Here is a 20,871-nt window from a genome sequence, read left to right on the forward strand (position 1 = left end):
TGAATAAATCCATGTTATAAAATTCTCTAACTATTGTGTTGTCTTTTAGGTACAACAGAAAGAACATCCAGGTTTGAAAGGCTACCAAGAAGAAAGGTGAACAATTAACATACTCTAATATATGTTATCTTAATGGTTTCTGAAGTTCTAAAGTGAGGAAGGTATTCACAATGTGGCAGGAGGGTACATCCCAAGAAAGGTCCATAAGAGGGTGTTCACTTGGTGACTATCACAATCTTGACTCTAGTCTTGGTCTGGTCTTTGTCAGTATCCTGAGAATGGATCATCTTTGAGAGATGGACTCACCCACGTATTCCCAGGAAATAGGTACCTAAACCAGAATATAGAATTACTTTTGATGATGCTTGTAACAGTCTTGTAACCTGGGATATATGCATGAATATTAGTTTGTTCTGTGGGCATCTCTGTGGAAGAATCCAAATTATAAAGTCAGTTGGCATGGAGTCAAAACAAAGGTATATTAGTTGGACATTAAATGGCATCAAATTATAATTGTCTAGAGTAGTCATTTTCATAGGAATATTACCTGCTTCAGGACATGCTACACTAGTATTGCTTAGGTAGGTGTTGCCAAATTTTGCCTCTTTAAACCATATGCTGGTCATCCCCTTCTATTGAGTATATTATATACTAGAGGCTCAGTGCACAAAATTTGTACACGGGTAGGGTCCCTAGTGGCTGCCAGCCAGGGCCTGCCTTTGTTCCATGCTGTCCCCTGGTGATCAGCGCACGTCATAGCGAACAATCGAACTCCCGGTCGGTCAAACTCCCGAGGGGACACTTTGCATATTAGGTCATATATATATATATATATATATATATATATATATATATATAGAGAGAGAGAGAGAGAGAGAGAGAGAGAGAGAGAGAGAGAGAGAGAGATTGATTGTGATTGACTAAGCTACCATGTAGTTATTCCCTGGGCCTGGAAGGTATATAATTTCTTATGTATTTATTCAGTTAGTTTAACCTTAATTTACTTATTTCCAAGTTCTCTATGTCACCTCATTCTGACTTCCATCAAAGGAGTTTTAAAAATTATTTCAAAATATATTGTTATTCACCTCCTTCATAAATAAAATGTAAAAACTTTGCTAAAAGTCTGTGTAAATAAATAAGATAGATATGCTTTTAGTGATGGAAGTTGTATTAAAGGGGACATCCCTCTTGCCCCAGAGGGTTTGAGGAAACAGTACAGAAATATTTAGGTAGATTTGTTATTTTTTCATTTGAGCAGCAGCAACTTTGTGGGAGGTCAGATTTTACCTAGGTTGCAAATCTGCTAGTGTTTTTCTTAATTGCATGTTTTCTTTTGCTTTAAAATTAAAATGCATATTTATATTTAAAATATTAAACTGTTTTTTGTTTCTTAGGCACTACCTCCTAGGACAGAGAAAATGGCTGTTGACCAGGATTGGCCTAGTGTCTACCCCGTTGCAGCACCATTTAAACCCTCTGCAGTACCTCTTCCTGTTCGAATGGGTTACCCAGTAAAAATGGGGGTGCCCATGGCAAAGGAGGGAAATTTAGAACTTTTAAAGGTAAGATAAGTTACTGATTCATTAGCTAAGACCTCTGTTCAAATAAATAGTGATCCTCCTCCCACTGCCCTTATACCTCTTATATTTCAAAGTTCAGTGTATAGCAGCTTCTTATGGGTATTTTTATTTTTAAAAAATATGTTTTTATTGATTTTAGAGAGAGAGGAAGGGAGAGGGAGAGAGATAGAAGCATTGATGAGAGAGGAACTTCAGCCTCCCACTGGGGATCAAGCCTACCACCTGGGCATGTGCCCTGACCAGGAATCAAACCAGTGATGCATGGGTCAACTCTCAACCACTGAGCCCCACCAACTGGGCTTGTGTTTGATTTAAAAATTTTTCTCAGGTAATAATAGATGCTATATTTTGATTTTCTGTGGTAAAAAAAAAACCTTCAAAAGAATCCTAGGCATTTAAGGATGTAACTGCCCTAGCTGGTTTGGCTCAGTAGATAGAGTGTCAGCCCATAGACTGAAGGATCCTGGGTTCATTCCTGGTCAAGGGTGCGTACCTCAGTTGCAGGCTGCAGACTGGATACTTGGCCCCAGGTTAGGGTGGGTACGGGAGGCAACCGATGGATGTGTCTCTCTCACATTGATGTTTTACTCTCTCTGTCTCTCCCCCTCCCTCCCATTCCCTTTGGTCGGGATGGCAGGCACAGTGGGACCAGCATGAGTGGGAACCGCAGGCAATGTTGGACTGGGTTTCAGCCCAATCCCTGCAGGCCACCCAGAGGGACCCCACCCGTGCACCGGGCCTCTAGTGATTAAATAATAATCTGTGTCCTTTCAGTTCTGTAAGGGAAATATGTACACCTGTAGATTCATAACAGGAAGAGTACTATACAAATAATGCTAATTTTTTTGAATGTTGTCATTTTAAAATACTTGGTACTGAATTTATATTTCAAGGAATTTTTTTTTGTTGTTGGTTAATCTTCACCTGAGGATGTTTTTTCCATTGATTTTTAGAGAGTGGAAGGGAGGGGGAGAGATAGAGAGAAACATCAATGTGAGACACCTCTGTTGGTTCTCTTGCATGTGCCCTGACCTGGGCCGGGGATTGAACCTGCAATGGAGGTATGTGCCCTTGACCAGAATTGAATCCAAGATCCTTCAGTCCACAGGCCAACACTCTAACCACTGAGCAAAACTGGCTAAGCAGGAATTTATTTCTTGAATTCACAACACCTGTGACAATATTGTAAGAAACTGCCTCATTTTATTTATGATAAGGCTTGTTGAGCTTATAATTTAGTTGTATGAGCAAATTATCTTTTTTCATGTTTTTAAGACAGCTGGCTGATTTATCCTTTAAATTTTCTACTTTAGATCCCCAATTTTTTGCATTTGACTCCTGTAGCAATTAAAAAGCATTGTGAAGCTCTTAAAGGTAAGTGGTGATTTTGTAACATAATTGACTTTGAACACAATATTAAGAATCAGATTTCTAATGATAAAGGGATTGATTCATCAAGAGGATACAATGTTTGTAAATATTTATGCACCCAACATTGGAGCTCCTAAATATATAAAGCAATATTAACAGAACTGAAGGGAGAAATAGCAATACAATAATAGTAGAGGACTTCACTACCCTACTTTCAACAATAGATAGGTCATCCAGACAGAAGAAAATAAGGAAATGTTGGACTTAAACTACACATTAGATCAGGGGGACTTAACATTTATGGAATACACCATTCAACAGCAGCTAAATACACTTTCTCCTCAAATGCACATGAAAAATTCTCCAGAATAGATCATGTTAGGTCACAAAACAAGTCTTAATAACTTAAGAAGACTGAAATCATATCAAGCAACTTCTCTGACCATAGTGGTATGAAACTAGAAATCAATTACAAGAAGAAAACTGGAAAATTCACAACTACATGGAGATTAAACAACATGCCCTGAACAAGCAGTGGGTCAAAGAAGAAATCAAAAGACAAACGAAAAAATATCTTGAGATAAATGAAAATGGAAACACAACATACCAAGCCTTTTGAGACTTAGCAAAAGCAGTTAGTTGTAAGAGGGAAGTTTATAGCAATAAATGCCTAGATTAAGAAACAAGAAAGGTCTCAAATAACCTAACTTTACACCTTAAGGAACTAGAAAGACAAACTAAGCCCAAAGTTAGTAGAAGAAAGGAAATAACAAAGATCAGAGTGGAAATAAATGAAATAGAGACTAAAAAAAAACACAATAGAAAAGATAAATGAAACTAAAGCTGGTTTTTTGAAAAGATAAAATACGCAAGCCATAAGCTAGACCAGCCGTGGGCAAACTATGGCCCACAGACCGGATCTGGCCCATTCAGCTGTTCTATCTGGCCCGCGGAGCCGAAAGAGCGGAGGGTTCTCTTGCTCTCCCCTCCGCACCTTCACCAGCAGCAGTGTTAACATGGCAACGTCGGGAAACACGGCCGCAGCTCCTTCTTCTAAGTCCAGTTTAAGAACCCATTGTGGCCCTTGAGTCAAAAAGTTTGCCCACCCCTGAGCTAGACTCACCAAAAACAAAAGAGAGAGGAATCAAAACCTAATAATACACAAACATGCAAATTGATCGTACCTTCGCTACGCCCACCAGCCAGTCGGCTTAGTATGCAAATTAACCAAACAAAGATGGCAGTTAATTTGCATATGTAGGCTCCCAGCTGCAATCTGAGCTGAGGGGTCCCCTGCCCAGGCCTAACACCTTGAGGAGTTAGGCCTGGGTAGGGGTGGAGCCAGCGATGGTGGGGAGCAGGGGCGGAGTCGATGATTATAGGGCGCTGGGGGTCCCCTGCCCGGGCCTGATGCCTCAGCCACAGGCATTAGGCCTGGACAGGGGTGGAGCCGGCGATGGCAGGGGGGCAGGGGCAGAGATTAAACTTAGGAATTAGTTTAATCAAGGAAGTGAAAGATCTATGCACCAAGATGAAAGAAACTGAAGAAGACACAAATAAATGGGAAGATAGTCTGTGCTCATGGATTGGAAGAATTAATATTGTTAAAATGCCCATAGTGCCTCTATAGCTTCAGTGTAATTCCTATAAAAATTCCAATGGCATTTTTCACAGAAATAGAAATAAACAATACTAAAATTTGTGTGGAACCATAAAAGAACCTGAATAACCAAAGCAACCTTAAGAAGAACAATGATTTCAAATTGTATTACAAAGTTGTCATAATTAAAACAGTATGTTTGTTACTGGTATAAAACAGATCATTGGAACAGAATGAAGAGCCCAGAAATAAACCCACTCATGTATGGTCAATTAATTTTTATGACAAAGAGGCCAAGAATATACAATGGGAAAAGGATAGTCTCTTCAATAAATGATGTTAAGAAAACTGGGTAGCTACATAAAGGAATAAAACTGGACCCCTATCTTACACCTAACAAGAAAATCAACTCAAAATGAATTGAAGACTTGAATGTAACACCTGAAACTAAGCTCCTAGAAGAAAATGGGTTTGTGGGGGAGGAGGCAGGGTAAGCTCCTTGATACTGTTTTTGGCAATGTTATTTAGGATTTGACACTGAAAGCAAAGGCCAAAAAAAGCAAAAATAAACAAATGAGACTACATCAAATTATAAAGCTCCTGCAAAGCAAAGACCATCGACAAAATGAAAACGCAGCCTACAAATTGGGAGGAAATATTTGCAAATCATATATCTGATAAGGGATTAATATACCCAAAATATATAGGGAGCTCATACAGCTCAGCAAAAAACAAATAACTCAATTTAAAAATGGACAGAGGAACTAAGTAGACGTTTTTCAAAGAGGAGGTACAAATGTTTGAAGTTACATGAAAAGGTGTTTAGCATCACTAATCATCAGGGAAATGCAAATCAAAATACTGTGACTTAGCACCTCATACCTGTTGGAATGACTATGAGAAAAGACAAAAGAGAGTTTAGTGTTGGTGAGGGAATTATTTTGTCCTCCTGGTGATGGGAATGTAACTTGGTACAGTGTCTATGCCAAACAGTATGGAAGTTTCTCAAGGAATTAAAAATAGAACTATCATATGATTCAGCAACCACACTTCTGGGATTTATTCAAAGGAAATGAAATCACTATCTCAAAGAGATGTCTGCACGCCCAGATGTAATGTAGCATTATTCACAAGAGCCAAGATAGAGAAACAACCTAAGTGTCTATCACTCGATGAATGGTTAAAGAATAAAATATATATATTGGAATATTATTCAACTGTGAGAAAGAAGGGCATTCTGTCATTAGTGACAACATGGATGGGCCTTGAGGGCATTATGCTATGTGAAATAAGTCAGACAGGAAAAGACAAATACTGTATAATATCACATGTGTAATTTCTAGAATGGTGGTTTCCATGGGCTGCGGGGCCTAGGGGTTAGAGGGGAAAGGCAGATACTGTTCAAAGGGTACAGTTTTCCAGTTATAAAATGAATAAGTTTTGGGAATCTAATATACCGCATGGTGATTATAGTTAATAATACTGTATTATATTCCTGAAATTTGCTAAGGGAGTAAATCTTAAATGTCCTTACCACAAAAAAGAAATGGTAATTATATGATGTACTACAGGTGTTTCCAAAGCTATGGTGGTAATCATATTACAATATATAAGTATATCAAATCAACATATATATATATATGTATGTATTCTCTGTGTATATATTATGTATACTCTATATAGTAAGTGTATATACTAGTATATATAATGCATTACCTGAATATGATTATACTTCCAATTCTGGATTTATTGATTTTGAACAATAACTATTGATTCCTAGATATCAATCTAGATTTTACTCGTATCCTCCACATGCATGGAGCTAGGGACAAAGAACTTTTTTTTTTTGCTCATGGTTTTATGTATGCTCTCAAAATAAGTACATATTCCAATTTAATTTCTGATCTCATTTGCATTGGACTATCTAGAATAAGCAAATTTGAATTGTTTTACACGACTATTAGTGATTGAATGTGTAGTTTAATTTAAGAGTTAGTACCTTTGTGCCCTAGCTGGTTTGGCTCAGTGGATAGAGCATCAGCCTAAGGATTGAAGGGCCCTGGTTCGATTCCAGTGAAGAGCACATGCCTGGGTTGTGGGCTGGATCCCCAGTATGAGGTGTGCACGAGGCAGCTGATCAATGATTCTCTCTCATCATAGATGTTTCTCTTTCTCCCTCTTCCTTCCTCTCTGAAATCAATAAAAATATATATTTTTTTAAAAAGGGTATTAGGAAGAAGAGATAAAGAGGTCTTGAAAAGTAGGAATAATTATCTTACTCTTGAAGTGAGGGAAGAAAGAAAATCTCTTCTATCTCCTCTCATTTATGTAGTGTTCTGTTTTGGGACATTAGAGTGCTTTTCAATCCCTTTAGGTTATATGTTTCTGTATCCATTAGTGCCTGGCATTAGACTGACACTTACAAATTTGTGCTCACTGGAACAAATCATATATCACTTTTTTAATCCTTTGTAAATCCAGGTGACAAATGCATTACACTGATAAATTGCATTTTTTAAACACTATTTTTAAGTGTGCATTTATAATCTGGAGACTGATCGTTGTAATGAGATATTTATAAAGTGCTTTATAGTTTTTAAATATAAGGCTTTCGTACAGCACATTCGGAAGAGTAGCATTATATTTTACAGTGCTTTTGGATGTTTTAATCTTTCCTTAATTTTGCCTTTACACTTCTGCCAGCTTCTGGATGTAGATTGTATCTTCTAAATAACTCAAAGGGTTTTCAAATATTTCTTCTCAGTTTTCTTTCAAAGTAGGTCAGTTTAGATTTTATATCTAAGTTGCAGATGGAAAATCTTAAGTACAGGAAAGTTAGGTAATTTACCAAAGTTTTAATAATCAGTGGCAGAAGTTAAGTAAAAAACCAAGGTTTTCTGAAGTCTAGTCATTACTCTACCTATCAGATGAATAAAGGCTAATAGAGGCCTATTAGGTACTTTCCAGTTGGCTGCATTCTTTTAAACATGTAATCAGGTCATTTAATATAAAGGCTGTAATTATCATCTGGTGATTGAAATGACTTATTCAGAGTTTTAAAAAAAAGATTCAGTACAAACTCAGAAACTCATAAAATTCTCCAAACAGTCTCTCTTATTAAGTACTTGCTTGGCAGTGTTGCTCTTATAGTGTGGGATGTTGGAATTAGTCCATGATAGAAATGAAATTACCTCAGTAATCTTATTCATTTTGTTTAAATGTCAAATTGTTCTTTACTTTTTTTAATCCTCACCCGAGGTTATTTTTTCATTGATTTTTAGATAGAGTGGAAGGGAGAGGGAGAGACAGAGAGAAACACCAATGTTAGAGAGACATCGATTGATTGCCTCCCTCATGCCCCCAACCAGGGCCGGGAGCCTGCAACCGAGGTACATGCCCTTGACTGGAATCAAACCTGGTACCCTTCAGTCTGCAGACTGACACTCACCACTGAGTCAAACCAGCTAGGGCTCAAATTGTTCTTCTTCTTCTTCTTTTTTTTTAAAATATATTTTATTGATTTTTTACAGAGAGGAAGGGTGAGTGATAGAGAGTTAGAAACATCGATGAGAGAGAAACATCGATCACCTGCCTCCTGCACACCTCCTACTGGGGATGTGCCTGCAACCAAGGTACATGCCCTTGACCGGAATCGAACCTGGGACCTTTCAGTCTGGAGGCCAATGCTCTATCCACTTAGCCAAACTGGTTAGGCTCAAATTGTTCTTAATTGCAAAGATATTCTCTTTCCCTTCCAGGTGTCTGAGTATTGATCTCTCTTAAACAGTGTGTTTAGGGAATGGTTTGAGCTGTGTACACTTATTTGCTAGCATATAGTTAGTCCCAGATCTTGTAAAGTCTCTCTAACCCAAAATGACATTTTTCTGACTCTGATATTAAAGCCTAAAAGGGAGCTAAATAAAATACCTACTATAAGAAAATTGTGAGCTTGGGCAAAGTGTTGTTGGCAAAGTACCTTTCACTGTTCCTTAGACCATCATCTAGAAGAGCTCCCGGGTCTGCCTATGATTGTGAGCAGTCTCTCTTGCAGTCCTGCTTTTGTGGAGAAAGCACGGATCTCTGAGGTCTAATGTGTTTGATCTATGGAGCCGACTACATTTAGCTGTTCTTAGAATGAGGCTGTTTAAGGAATGAGATTTCCATTGAGGGAACTCCTGATAGTGCCTGGAGTTTTCATCCCAAGCTTGAGCCCTCCCTCTATCACACTAACTCAATAGGAATAGGGCAAAATGAAATCCACTACCTATCTGTGGAGTCCCTCATTACTGAAAGTTGTGTAGAGGCTGGGAGCTATTTCCTTTCCTTCTAAGGTTGTTGTTTTGGTTTTTTTTTCCTCCTCAGTTGAGGCCCAAGTTTATATCTCTGTGTTGTGGAGATAATGGGTCATGTTCCCACTGCTGAGAATTTCTTATTGTGACCCAGGTCTCAGACCCAATTCCACCTCCTCTCTAGGCTAGCTGTCTTGCCTGAAAATGAGGACGAGTCTGTACCTCTTAACATTTAGTCACAGTGGCTCAGAAATCACATAGAAGAAACATGAATTATAATAAGAACCCATTTAAGGATGACCTAGGCTTTTGGACCTGTTTTATCTTGAGGCCCTATTCAACTCAATATCTGAAAGACTGTTGACCATATCTCAGTAATCTTAGTAATCTTCATTTGGATGTGAATAATATTATCTATTGCCTTTTTGAAAACAGTATTGCTCTGGGCCCTCTGAACTGTATGGTGTTAGTTGGTGAGGAGGAATTAAAACAGGTATGTGCAAAGCTATAATAAGCTTCCATCAAGTCACAGTTCCCTTTTAACTGAACAAACTGCTCCCCACCAAACCTGAACTATTCAAATCATTCTCTTAAATTCCCTAATAGGATTCACCTAAGAAGAAAAGGGATGAGAGTTGATGATACATGTATAAAGTCCAGAGTAGAATCTGTTCTTCCATTTCATGTAAACTGAGAGTGATCTAGCTCAATAATTTGGTTTTGTCTGGTAGCATGCATTACAATGAGAATTTACTTGCAAACTTAAAATTGAGATAATTTTTTTAATTCTCAGATTTCTGCACTGAGTGGCCAGCTGCACTAGACAGTGATGAAAAATGTGAGAAGCATTTTCCAATTGAAATTGACACAGCTGATTATGTTTCAGCAGGACCATCTATTCGAAACCCCAAAGCACGTGTAGTAACCTTAAGGGTAAGAAATGGTTAAAACTGATACATATTTATTATAGAAAATTTAAACAATATAAGTGTTTTGAAGTATAAAGTAAAATTACCTATAATTCCACTACTTATAAATAACCACTATTGACTGTGAGAGCTCAATTTAGTGTATGTGCAGTCCACCTTTATTAATGGGATGATACTATTTCTCATTTAGTAATATGAATTTAAAATTTCCCAAAGATATTAAAAATTCTTTTATATTATATTTAATAACTACATAAGATAGCATCTAAGTGAAGGTTTGTTGTGTACCAAGAGAGTGTTTGAAGCTGGAGTGCAATGTTGATCTATCAGACATGGTCCTTTTTCTGAGACTGAAGTGGGAGATACAAACAAGTAATTCCACAACATAGATCTACCATAATTTGTTTAAATTATCCATATTATGGGACCTTTAGACTTTCTGATGGTTTTGATATATATTATAAACGTTTTTTTGATTTTATATTATAAACTCCTGCAATGTAACAAATACAACAGGAAATGTAACAGATACAACACTAACAGGTTGTGAGAAAGCCTGTTTTTCTGTACCCTCACCAACCTAGGTATTATTATTACCTATTAATTTTATAGTAAAAAAAATAGATCTTTTATTTAAAATTTGTGTCTCTGTATTCTAATGAGGGTGAGAAATTATTCCTATGTGAAAGCATTTTTTGGGGGGGGTCATTTGCCCTTTTTGATGGTGTATTGATTTTTTATACTAATTTTTTCTTTTTATTAGCAGCTCATTTGAGATATAATTCACATACTATGGAATTACCCTTTTAAAGTGTACAACTCAGTGGTTTTTAGTATATTCACAGAGTTGTGCAACCATCACCACCACCTAACAGAAACTTTCATCACCATGAAAAGAAGCCCCATTTCCATTATCAGTCATCCCCCATTATCCCTCTTCTTCCCCCTCCCCAAGACCCTGTTAACTACTAAAGTACTTTCTGTCCCTGTGGTTTGCCTACTCTTGACATTTCATACAATATGATTTTGGTTTGCATTTCCCTAATAACTAATGATGTTGATCATTTTTTTCATACTTATTGACCATTTGTATATCTTCTTTGGAGAAATCTATTTAAATCCTTTGCCCATTTTTTAATTAATTTTTGTTGCCATTGTTCAGTGTGTTTTTTATATATTCTGGATACCAGTTCTTTATCAGATATATATCTTGCAGATATTTTCTCGCATTCCATGGATTGTCATCTCACATTCTTTTTTATTTTTTATTTTTTTAATTTTAATATATTTTATTGATTTTTTTACAGAGAGGAAGGGAGAGAGATAGAGAGTTAGAAACATCGATGAGAGAGAAACATCGGTCAGCTGCCTCCTGCACATCTCCTACTGGGGATGTGCCCGCAACCCAGGTACATGCCCTTGACTGGAATCGAACCTGGGACCTTTCAGTCTGCAGGCCGACGCTCTATCCACTGAGCCAAACCGGTTTCGGCCATCTCACATTCTTGATGGTGTCTTTTTAAGCACAGAATTTTCATTTTTTTATGAAGTCTAGTGTATGTATTTGTTGTGGGCTTTCTTTGTTTGTTTGTTTGTTTTTGGTGTGGTGCTTTTAGTGCCATATGTAAGAAACTGTTGTATAATTCAGAGTCAGGAAGATTGAGTCCAATGTTTTCTTCTAAGAATTTTATAGGTTTGTCTCTTACATTTAGGTATATGAATTACTTTAAATTAATTTTTGTATATGGTGTAAGGTAGGCGTCCATTTTTTTCCTTTGTTATAATATTTTTAAAATATATTTTTATTTATTTCAGAGAGGGAGGGAAGGGGGGAGAGAAATAGAAACATCAGTGATGAGAGAGAATCATCGATCAGATGCCTCCACACTGGGGATCGAGCTTGCAACCTGGGCATATCCCCTGACTGGGGATTGAACCCTGACCTGCTGGTTTATAAGTCGATGCTCAACCACTGAGTATTGTTTTTCTTTTTGCATGTGGATATTCATCTGTCTCAGCACTGTTCGTTGAAAAGATGATCCTTTCCTCATTGAATTATCTTGCCACCCTTATAAAAAATGGCATAGTTTATTTTTTTTTATTTTATTTTTTTTTAAATATATTTTATTGATTTTTTACAGAGAGGAAGGGAGAGAGATAGAGAGTTAGAAACATCGATCAGCTGCCTCCTGCACACTTCCCACTGGGGATGTGCCCGCAACCCAGGTACATGCCCTTGACCGGAATCGAACCCGGGACCCCTCAGTCCGCAGGCCGACGCTCTATCCTCTGAGCCAAACCGGTTTCGGCCATAGTTTATTTTTTTAACTTTTCACTTCTCTATTTTGCCAAGTTCTCTTTTTAACCTTTTATTATATAAAATTTTTATTTTTGGAGACATAGAGTTAGTATAATAAACACACATGGCACCTTTTGACAAATTTAAAATATCGAGTGCTTCATGTACTGAAATATATGTGTATGTTTTTGTGGTTTTGGTTTAAGTGTTTCTTTAAAATTACTACTACGCTAAAATACTTAAGTGTTATATCTATATATTAAAAATATTTTCTTACATAGTTCCAATGTAATTAATTAGTACAACTAACAAAAGTTTGAGTAATTACTTAATATTATTTAAAATATCGACTCCACACTCAAATTTCCCAAATAGTCTCACCAAAATGTTTTTTAAATAGCTTTTGTTTAAATCAGAATCCAGTCAAAGACTAATGCATTTGCTTGTAATGTTTCATATGTCTTTTTAAATCTCCAACAGCAAAGGACCTCCCTACTACTCTTTTTACTCCTCATTCCCCCATGGCATAGACTTGTTAAAAAGATAGGTATTTTATCCTGTAGCATTTCCTACCTCAGTTTGTCTGAATGTGTCCTAATGTCATTCACCTTATTTCTCAGTCTCTTATATTTCATACTAGAGGCCCGGTGTACAAAAATTTGTGCACTCAGGGGGTCCGTAAGCCGGGCCTGTGCCCTCTCACAGTCTGGGACCCCTTGGGGGATGACCACCTGCTGGCTTAGGCCCGCTCCCCGGGGGGATTGGGCCTAAGCTGGCAGTCAGACATCCCTCTGGCAGGCCAGGAGCCCTCAGGGGATGTCCACTTGCCAGCGGGGGGCAGACGTAAGCTGCAGTCGGACATCCTTAGCGCTGCTGAGGAGGCGGGAGAGGCTCCCACTACCACCACTGTACTGGCAGCCATCAGCCTGGCTTGTGGCTGAGCAGAGCTCCCCCTGTGAGAGCGCACTGACCACCAGGGGGCAGCTTCTGCATTGAGCGTCTGCCCCCTGGTGGTCACTGGGTGTCATAGTGACCAGTCATTCCCAGTCTTTCTGCTGTTAGGGTCAATTTGCATATTACCCTTTTATTATGTAGGATAAGTGGAAGTTAGCTGTAAAGAACTGATTTGAGTACAGTAAGATATTTTGATGGGGACACTTGGTAGATGTTGCCATGTATTTTATATTGTAGTACATGAGAGGGCACAATGTTTGGTTGCCTCATTCTTAATATGCTAAAACTGATCTCTTGGCTAAGAGGCTGACAACCTGATCTTTCAATTGTGAAGTTATCTGTTTTTTGCTTTTCTCTTGAACAGGTAATCCTTAGGTGGATATATTCAGTAAGTTTTGATCAAGTAAAACCATTACTCTTTTTGATGTTCAGGGTATATCCTAACTTTGGCCTCTGGTAACTCTTTTAAGTTGGTTCCTGTGTCCTTTTTTAGAGTCCCATTTACATTGGAACATTTAGGATCATTTGTGCTTATCTTATATGGCTTTGGAGAAACATCAACTCCCTGCTCTCATTCACCAAGGGAATGCCATATGCCATTGCAGTTGCAAGTCTCTGCTCTAGTAACTTTTAAGTTAGTCCTTGAAACCACCATTAGTTTCCTTCGTTAAAGGAGTCTTGATATTCACAACACATCTTTTTAACTTAGTACGAATGGGGCAGTTACAGATGTACTTTTTTTAATTAAATTTTTAATTTTAGAATAGCTTTAGACTTACAGAAAAGTTTCTAGGATAGTACAGAGTTCCCCTATATTTCACACCAAATTTCTCCTGTTGTTAACATCTTACATTACTATGGTATATTCATTACAACTAATTAGTCAATTTTGACACATTATTCTTTAATTCCATACTTTATTTTCATTTCTTTACTTTTATCCTAATGTTCTTTTTCTGTTAATAATCCTATCTGGGGTACCACATTACATTTAGTTATTGTGTTGGCTATAATGATTTCTCAAAATTTTCTTGTTTTTAATAACATGGACAGTTTTGAAAAGTACTAGTTTTCTGGAATGACTTCCATTTAGATTTGTTAAGTCTTTTTCTCATAGTTAGACTTGTATGTGTTTTAGGGAAGAAAACCGCAGAAAAAAATGCTATTCTCATCACATGATAACAAGGGTGTAGGCTCCTACCATGTCTTAGCCTAGATCACTTGGCTGAGATCGTATTTGCCAGTTTTCTCCACTGTAAAATTACTATTTTTTTTCCTTTCCATACTGTACTCTTTCAAAGGAAGTCACTTTTCACAGCCCACACTTAAGGAATTGAGAGTGATATTCCACCTTGAGGGAAAAATATCACATAAATTATTTGGAATTCTTCTATATGGGAAATTTGTCTATTTTCCATTTATTTATTCATTCATTCTGTATTTTAAATCAGAGCATCTAAGTATAGCAAAAATTTGTTAAAAATCTCTGCAACCATTTTTACATTATATGCTAACAAATAGACTAATTTTTTTAGTGATACAGCTGTGATTGATTTCTAATTTTCCCTTTTTTTTTGCTAGGTTTTGGTATCAGGGTCATGGCATCTTTATGAAAAGAATTTATGAAGCTTTTCAGCCTTTTTTTATTCCACAGAGTAATGTAAATGTCATAGCAATATATTTATGCATTTAGAGAAATTGAAAATATTTTATAATTACAGAAGACAATATGTATTTACTGTATAAATTTTAGAAAGTCTAATAAGCAAAAGGAAAAGAGAAAACTTAAAATTCTACTCTGCTGACATTGTTCCTTCGACTGACAGGGTAATATAAAGTGCCTATAGAGTGATGATACCTGATACATTTTTAAGAACTTCGTAAACGTTACTTCTCTTAATAATAATGATAACACCAACAACAATAAACAGCTGTTGAGCTCTGTATTAGATGATAAAAGGAGAATCTCTGAACTAAGAGTCAGGAAACTAAGTTTCACCTTACTTCCTATGGGCCTTAGTCTTCAGTACTAGAATAGACATCTAAATTCCCTTTTAGTTTTAAGTTTGCTTATTTTATTTCATAAAACAATAACTTCACTGCTTTATTTGAAGTATGCCACCAGATATCACTTATATCATATCATGCTCCCTTATGTCCTTTCCTCCTGACTCATGTCTGCCGTTCTGGACTTACTGCACTGTACCCACTGACTGCTGGGGCTCAGTGTGGTGTCCTTAATGGTGTCATGGAGTTCAAGGCATGACTTAAGCAACATTGTGAAGGTAATCAAATATTATAAAATAATATTTAGAGATACTCAAATTTTTAAATTCAGAGAAAGATGGTACATATTTCTTGATATTCTAAAAGTAGTTCCAAATTAACTATCTTAATATTTGTATAGGACTTTACTTTAAAAGTGCTTTCTTTGCCCTAGCTGGTTTGGCTCAGTGGATAGAATGTTGAAAAAATGTGGGCTCGATCCCCAGTAGAGGCGTGCAGGAGGCAGCTGATCAATGATTCTCTCTCATCATTGATGTCTCTCTCTCCCTCTCCCTTCCCCTCTGAAATCAATAAAAATATATATTTTTAAAAATGCTTTATTTAATCTGGTTTATTCCTAACAAAAATTCTGGATCCTTTCTGTTTTATACATGAGGAAACAGGAAAATCAGATGAATTGTTTAAAGTGAGTTAGCCAATAAGTAGCAAATCTAGAAGTCAAACACAATTCTTGTCTTTTGTGAAATACCAGAGTTCTTTAACTAGCTGCACTATTCTTATAGAGAAACTATTTCACACACTTAGACATTGCTCAATTAATATAGCTCTTTTAAATATGAGCATTTGAAAAAACATACATATATAATAACCACAACCTCCTATATTAAATGTCAACATTATTTTGGTTATAATGTTAATAGTACAATATTGATTCTTTAAAATATAGCACCTTGAAAAAAGAAAGGCCTATAGATTCTTTTGAATTTTGGAAAAAAGAATAATGACAGATGCCACTCAACTTCAAAATCAGATCATTATCCAGGTTAGACTCCAGTTTTGCAGTGCCTTTGAGTGCTAGCAGGTGGCGTGAGTGCACCACACAGCTGTGCCTGAAATGTTCATGAGTTTCTAGCATAAACTCTATATAATTTTTGAATATTAAAATGTTAATGTAGACAGGTTTTAAAGCAGTTGTTACAATAATGATCAACATTGCTGCCATTTTTTTTTGACTACTTCTCATATGAAAAGCTAGAACTCTTAAATTTTGTAAATGCTACATTTTAAAATTTATTATTAAATATGATTTCATTGAAGGGAGTTTTAAAAGGGAAAAATGTCTACATTCTCACTATCCTAATGTAAAAACCATTCATTTCTTTCTACTGTATCTATACATATGTGCATATATTTTCATAATTATGATCATAATGTAGGTCCATTTCATGGTTTTCTTATAAATAATTTTCCATATTTTTAATAACCAGCATAAAATTGCATATTTTACCAATCAAGCTGATAACCTGGTTGTTGATACATATTCTTTCCAGGAGACTACGGAAGTTCACATTGTCTTCAACATATAACCATTCTATTGGATTGATATTTAATAATCAGTGCTCTTTTAAGACTGCATTTGCATTTATTTATTTGTTTTTTGTTTTCTCTAGTTCAAATAAAAATTCACAGTGCTTAAAAAAACAGTATACCCTCTCCTGTTTTCACTTATGTATCCATTCAGCAAATGTGTGTTGCATGCTTTTTAAGTGGCAAGCCGTTGCCAGGAACAAGACAGACATCATTCTCACCCTGAAGAGTTTGCAGGCTAGTGGGAAAAATGGGAAATAAATAAGCTCTTCTGCTATGGTGTCCTGAGGGAAGTACAGCGTTATAGAAGTTAGAGAAAAGAAATAGATGGCATTTCAAAATCTTATTTATTATTTAGCCTTTTTTCTTCTTCATACAGTTATGACTCTTCCTTACTCTTAGTGTTCTCCATGGAAAAATAATCTGTGGTTTACCCTACTTAACCCCTATAGTGCCGGGAAGTGCGATTGCGCTCCTCCTGTCTTTCGCCAAAAGTGCCGGGAGCGCTATCAAAGCTTTGAAATGGCGTCCAGTTCTAAGTCTGCTTTTATTAGTGATGATGATATTGCTAAATATGTCAGTGTAGTAAAGGTTTCCTTAAGTTTTTGAATATGTAACTTCATTTACTTGTGATTCATAATTTTTTTCCTAAACTGCTGTAAAATCAGCAAAAATGCCTTGGCAATTTTAGCGTAGTTCCTCGGATATTGGTTGGCACTCAAAGGGTTAACTGTATTCTAGTGTCTAACTTATTTTCCTATGTCAAGCCTGTTCATCTCTAGATAATACCTTCAGCCATGCCATAATTCTCTGCAATTGAGTGTTTTCATTTAGTCCATCATTTCCCAAAATATGTTTTAAGGAAGATTAATTCCATGAACTGTCCCTTAAAAAGTAGAATCTGAGGTCAAATAAATGTGGGAATCATTACATAACAACCCTGCATCTTGAAATTTCACAATGTTTATTAGCATATTACCTCCTAAGAAATCCTATTGTAGAGAATCCAATTTAACTCAGCATTTCCTGAATGCATTCAATAGATAGTCTTTTTAAAGAAATAATTCTTAGGAGCCTGTGGGGCTAGATTTGTTATTTTGAGAAATATTGAGCTATGTTATTTCAAATGTTTTGATCCTTTGCTCCCTCCATGAAATCTGTAGCCTTTAAAATAAATGCCCCTAAGCTAGTTGGAATGATATGGGTCTCACAATTGTATGATAGAAATTCCTTATGTTTTATCAATTTATTCCTATATTCCAACTTTAATATTAGTAATTCAGTTTAATTCTATTAGTTAATGCTACTCATAAGCTGCCTAATTTTATTTATTTAAGAAACATGCCATTGATTCTTTTAGGAAAGGTACGAATGCCCAGAACTTTCAAAGATCACCAAACAGTTTGCTTCCCCCTTTTCTTCCATGAGTAAGATCAGGCTTCATAATGCATGCTGTTACTAACTCTATATAGAAAGGAGTTTGAAAAGGATTCCTTTTGCTCATTTTAATGTTAATTTAATATTAATACTGCTTTTTCATTAAAGAAAGTATATGAAGTAATCTTTTTCAAATAAACTTTTTCTTTTATTTTTAAGGTTAAACTTTCCAGTTTGAATTTAGATGATCATGCAAAGAAGAAACTTATTAAACTTGTAGGAGAACGATACTGCAAGACCACAGATGTGCTTACCATCAAAACAGATAGGTAAAAGAAAGAAAAGTTCAGCCTATCGGCCATGTGTTGCTTTATTGTCCTCCCATGCCCTAGCCGTCCTTTTTAAAGAAATTACATTGAAAATAAGGATAGTCTTTTATATCAACTTATATTAGCTTTGTTAGGTCAAGGGAAGTTGTCTAGTTTATATTTTTAATGTCCTCACACTGGCCTACTGTTACTGTGGGATCTTTATATACATGGAGAGGCTTGCCTGATGAGTTAAATTATTTGTTGTTGTGATTTTTAACCTTGATTTTAATATATCTGTGTATATAAAACTCAGAGAAGAGGTTAGAAGAAGACAAGTATAATTTGCTAGCAATTAATGCTTAAACAGGTGTTTACAGAGTCAAAGTATATAGAAATCTCATAGTTCACAATTAAAATTATTAAATTAACTAGAAATTTAATTTATCAAGGTACTTCTGTAAATAAGCAGAATTTAATACTAGCATAGCATTCATAAAAGCAGCATTAAATTTATATAAATGTATAAATTAAGTCACTTGAGTTAAAGATTATTATTGTTTTACTAAATGGCTACTTTATTTCTAGAATTATACTTTGGTTGTTTATAAATTATGTCAAAATATGAAAGTCATGCATTTAGAGAAAGCAGTTGGGCAGGTATCCTCTCCCCCTTCTTGTCAGTTTCAGAGCATTTGGAAGTGTCATTACCACTTAGGTCTTATATCCTGCTTGGTGGTGGGAAGTGGCCTGATGCACATATGAGAGGACAGCAGTGTGGAGGTGGAAGTAGTGAATTACACAGATTATTCTTATTCTAAGAACAATTTTTATAAAGCAGATAAGGAATATCTGAATGCACGTTATTCTTTTATATTTAGTATTTATATATTTTGCAAATAATTCTGTGTATTGAATTTTTAGAATTTTTACTTCCTCCCTCTCTCTCTCTTGAAGGTGTCCTTTAAAGAGACAGAATTATGATTATGCAATGTATCTGCTAACAGTTTTATACCATGAGTCTTGGGTAAGTGATTGTGTGAATGTTTAATCATTTTGTCTGTAAATTAGGTGATGTTCTGACCTTTCAAAACAGTCTGTGTGACAAATACTCAGTTGTGTGGGTTTTTTTAAATATATATTTTTATTGAGTTCAGAGAGGAAGGAAGATGGAGAAGATAGAAACAGCAGTGATGAGAGAAAATCATTGATTGGCTGCCTCCTGCACGCCTCCTACTGGAGATTGAGCCTGCAACCTGGGCATGTACCCTTGACTGGAATTGAACCAAAATCGGCTAATTAGTCTTAGGTCTGCGGGCATGAAGGAAGCTTTTTAAAACTACAGATGCTTGGCCCCTATAGAATCAAAATCTCTAGCAGGGAGGCTCAGGCTTGTTTCATTTTACACTCCACGGGTGATTCTGATGCTGAGCTCTGACTGTGAATAAGTTCCCTAGCTTTTGAGTGTTGCTAATAAAGAAACTGATTAGAAGGTTGGTATATCTCTTGTAAGATAATTTTTTTAAACATGTATCTAGTATTAGAGCTGAGGGTGCAGATGGAAATATGAATGAGAGGTCTAGAAAATGGAGACAGACATATGACAGAAAATATATTTTTGACTCGATGTGGTAGTAGGCTATGGCAACTGTTCTAGATTCCTGAATGGGAAAATGATACAGTGAGGGTGATGCTTCCCATGTCTCTTTGCCTTCAGGCAAGATTTCCTTTTACTTCTCATGTTTAAGAGCCTACCATGTACTTAAAGACTTTTAGGAAAGTTTGTATTCTTTCCCACCCCGTGGCTGAAGTCATGAATGTGAGCATTATTATACTCTTTTCTTCCCTTATCTTCTCCCTTGATATCTAGTCACTAGGTCTTCTCAGTGTTAGCCTTTAAATATCTGTTAAACTATTTTCTCCTCTTCATCTCTACTGCTACTACCCAGGTATAGGTCTTCATCTTTTACCCCAAAAACTGCAATAGTCTTATTGATTTTCCTGTCTTATCCATCTTCCATGTTGCTGTTAAAGTAATTGTTCTAAAAAACAAGTCTGTTGTGTCATATTTCTTTATAATGTCCTTCAGTGATTCCCCTTTACCTAGGACTAAATGTAAACTCCTTTGTCTGTCTGTTCACAGTCATTGCTACCTCATTATCAGCTACTCAGGAAATGTGGGTTATATATCTTATACCTCAGCCATAACGAGCATAATGTGTTCTTTCATAACATTGCATATGCTGTTCTCTTTGCTTATAATCTTTCATTTTTTTCAAAATATCAGCCTTACAAATTCATATGAATCCTTTAATACATCTCAGATGTTACCTCTCATATGTTTCCTGTCCATCTTTTTCCACTCCTTCCTCATTCAGTTACTTTTATGGTAATTGTCTGTGTGCATGGCTGCCTAACTCCATCAGACTCTGACATCATTGAGGACAAGGACTGTACATTTATTTTTTATTGCTTAAAGTATTATAAAGAGTATTACATATGTCTCCTTCCCCCCCATCCCTTGACAATCCCCGAGCCTCCCCTACCCCCCAGAGTCTTATGTCCAT

General features: G+C 36.2%; 1 protein-coding gene across 5 annotated transcripts in view; it reads left to right on the plus strand.

Annotated features, from left to right (window-relative positions):
• The window catches only part of MRPS35 (mitochondrial ribosomal protein S35), a 32,562-nt gene that overhangs the window by 3,730 nt on the left and 7,961 nt on the right, over nt 1-20,871 (plus strand). For 4 of the 5 annotated variants that reach the window (XM_059682461.1, XM_059682464.1, XM_059682463.1 and 1 more), the window contains 6 exons: nt 50-96; nt 1,398-1,565; nt 2,897-2,957; nt 9,637-9,776; nt 18,216-18,325; nt 19,262-19,331. In XM_059682461.1, the coding sequence (XP_059538444.1) occupies nt 50-96; nt 1,398-1,565; nt 2,897-2,957; nt 9,637-9,776; nt 18,216-18,325; nt 19,262-19,331 (596 nt within the window). The remainder of the gene's footprint in view (nt 1-49; nt 97-1,397; nt 1,566-2,896; nt 2,958-9,636; nt 9,777-18,215; nt 18,326-19,261; nt 19,332-20,871) is intronic. The other variant, XM_059682462.1, reaches the window with a different exon arrangement.

This window comes from Myotis daubentonii, chromosome 2 (genome assembly GCF_963259705.1).
Source record: "Myotis daubentonii chromosome 2, mMyoDau2.1, whole genome shotgun sequence".
Taxonomy (NCBI): domain Eukaryota; kingdom Metazoa; phylum Chordata; class Mammalia; order Chiroptera; family Vespertilionidae; genus Myotis; species Myotis daubentonii.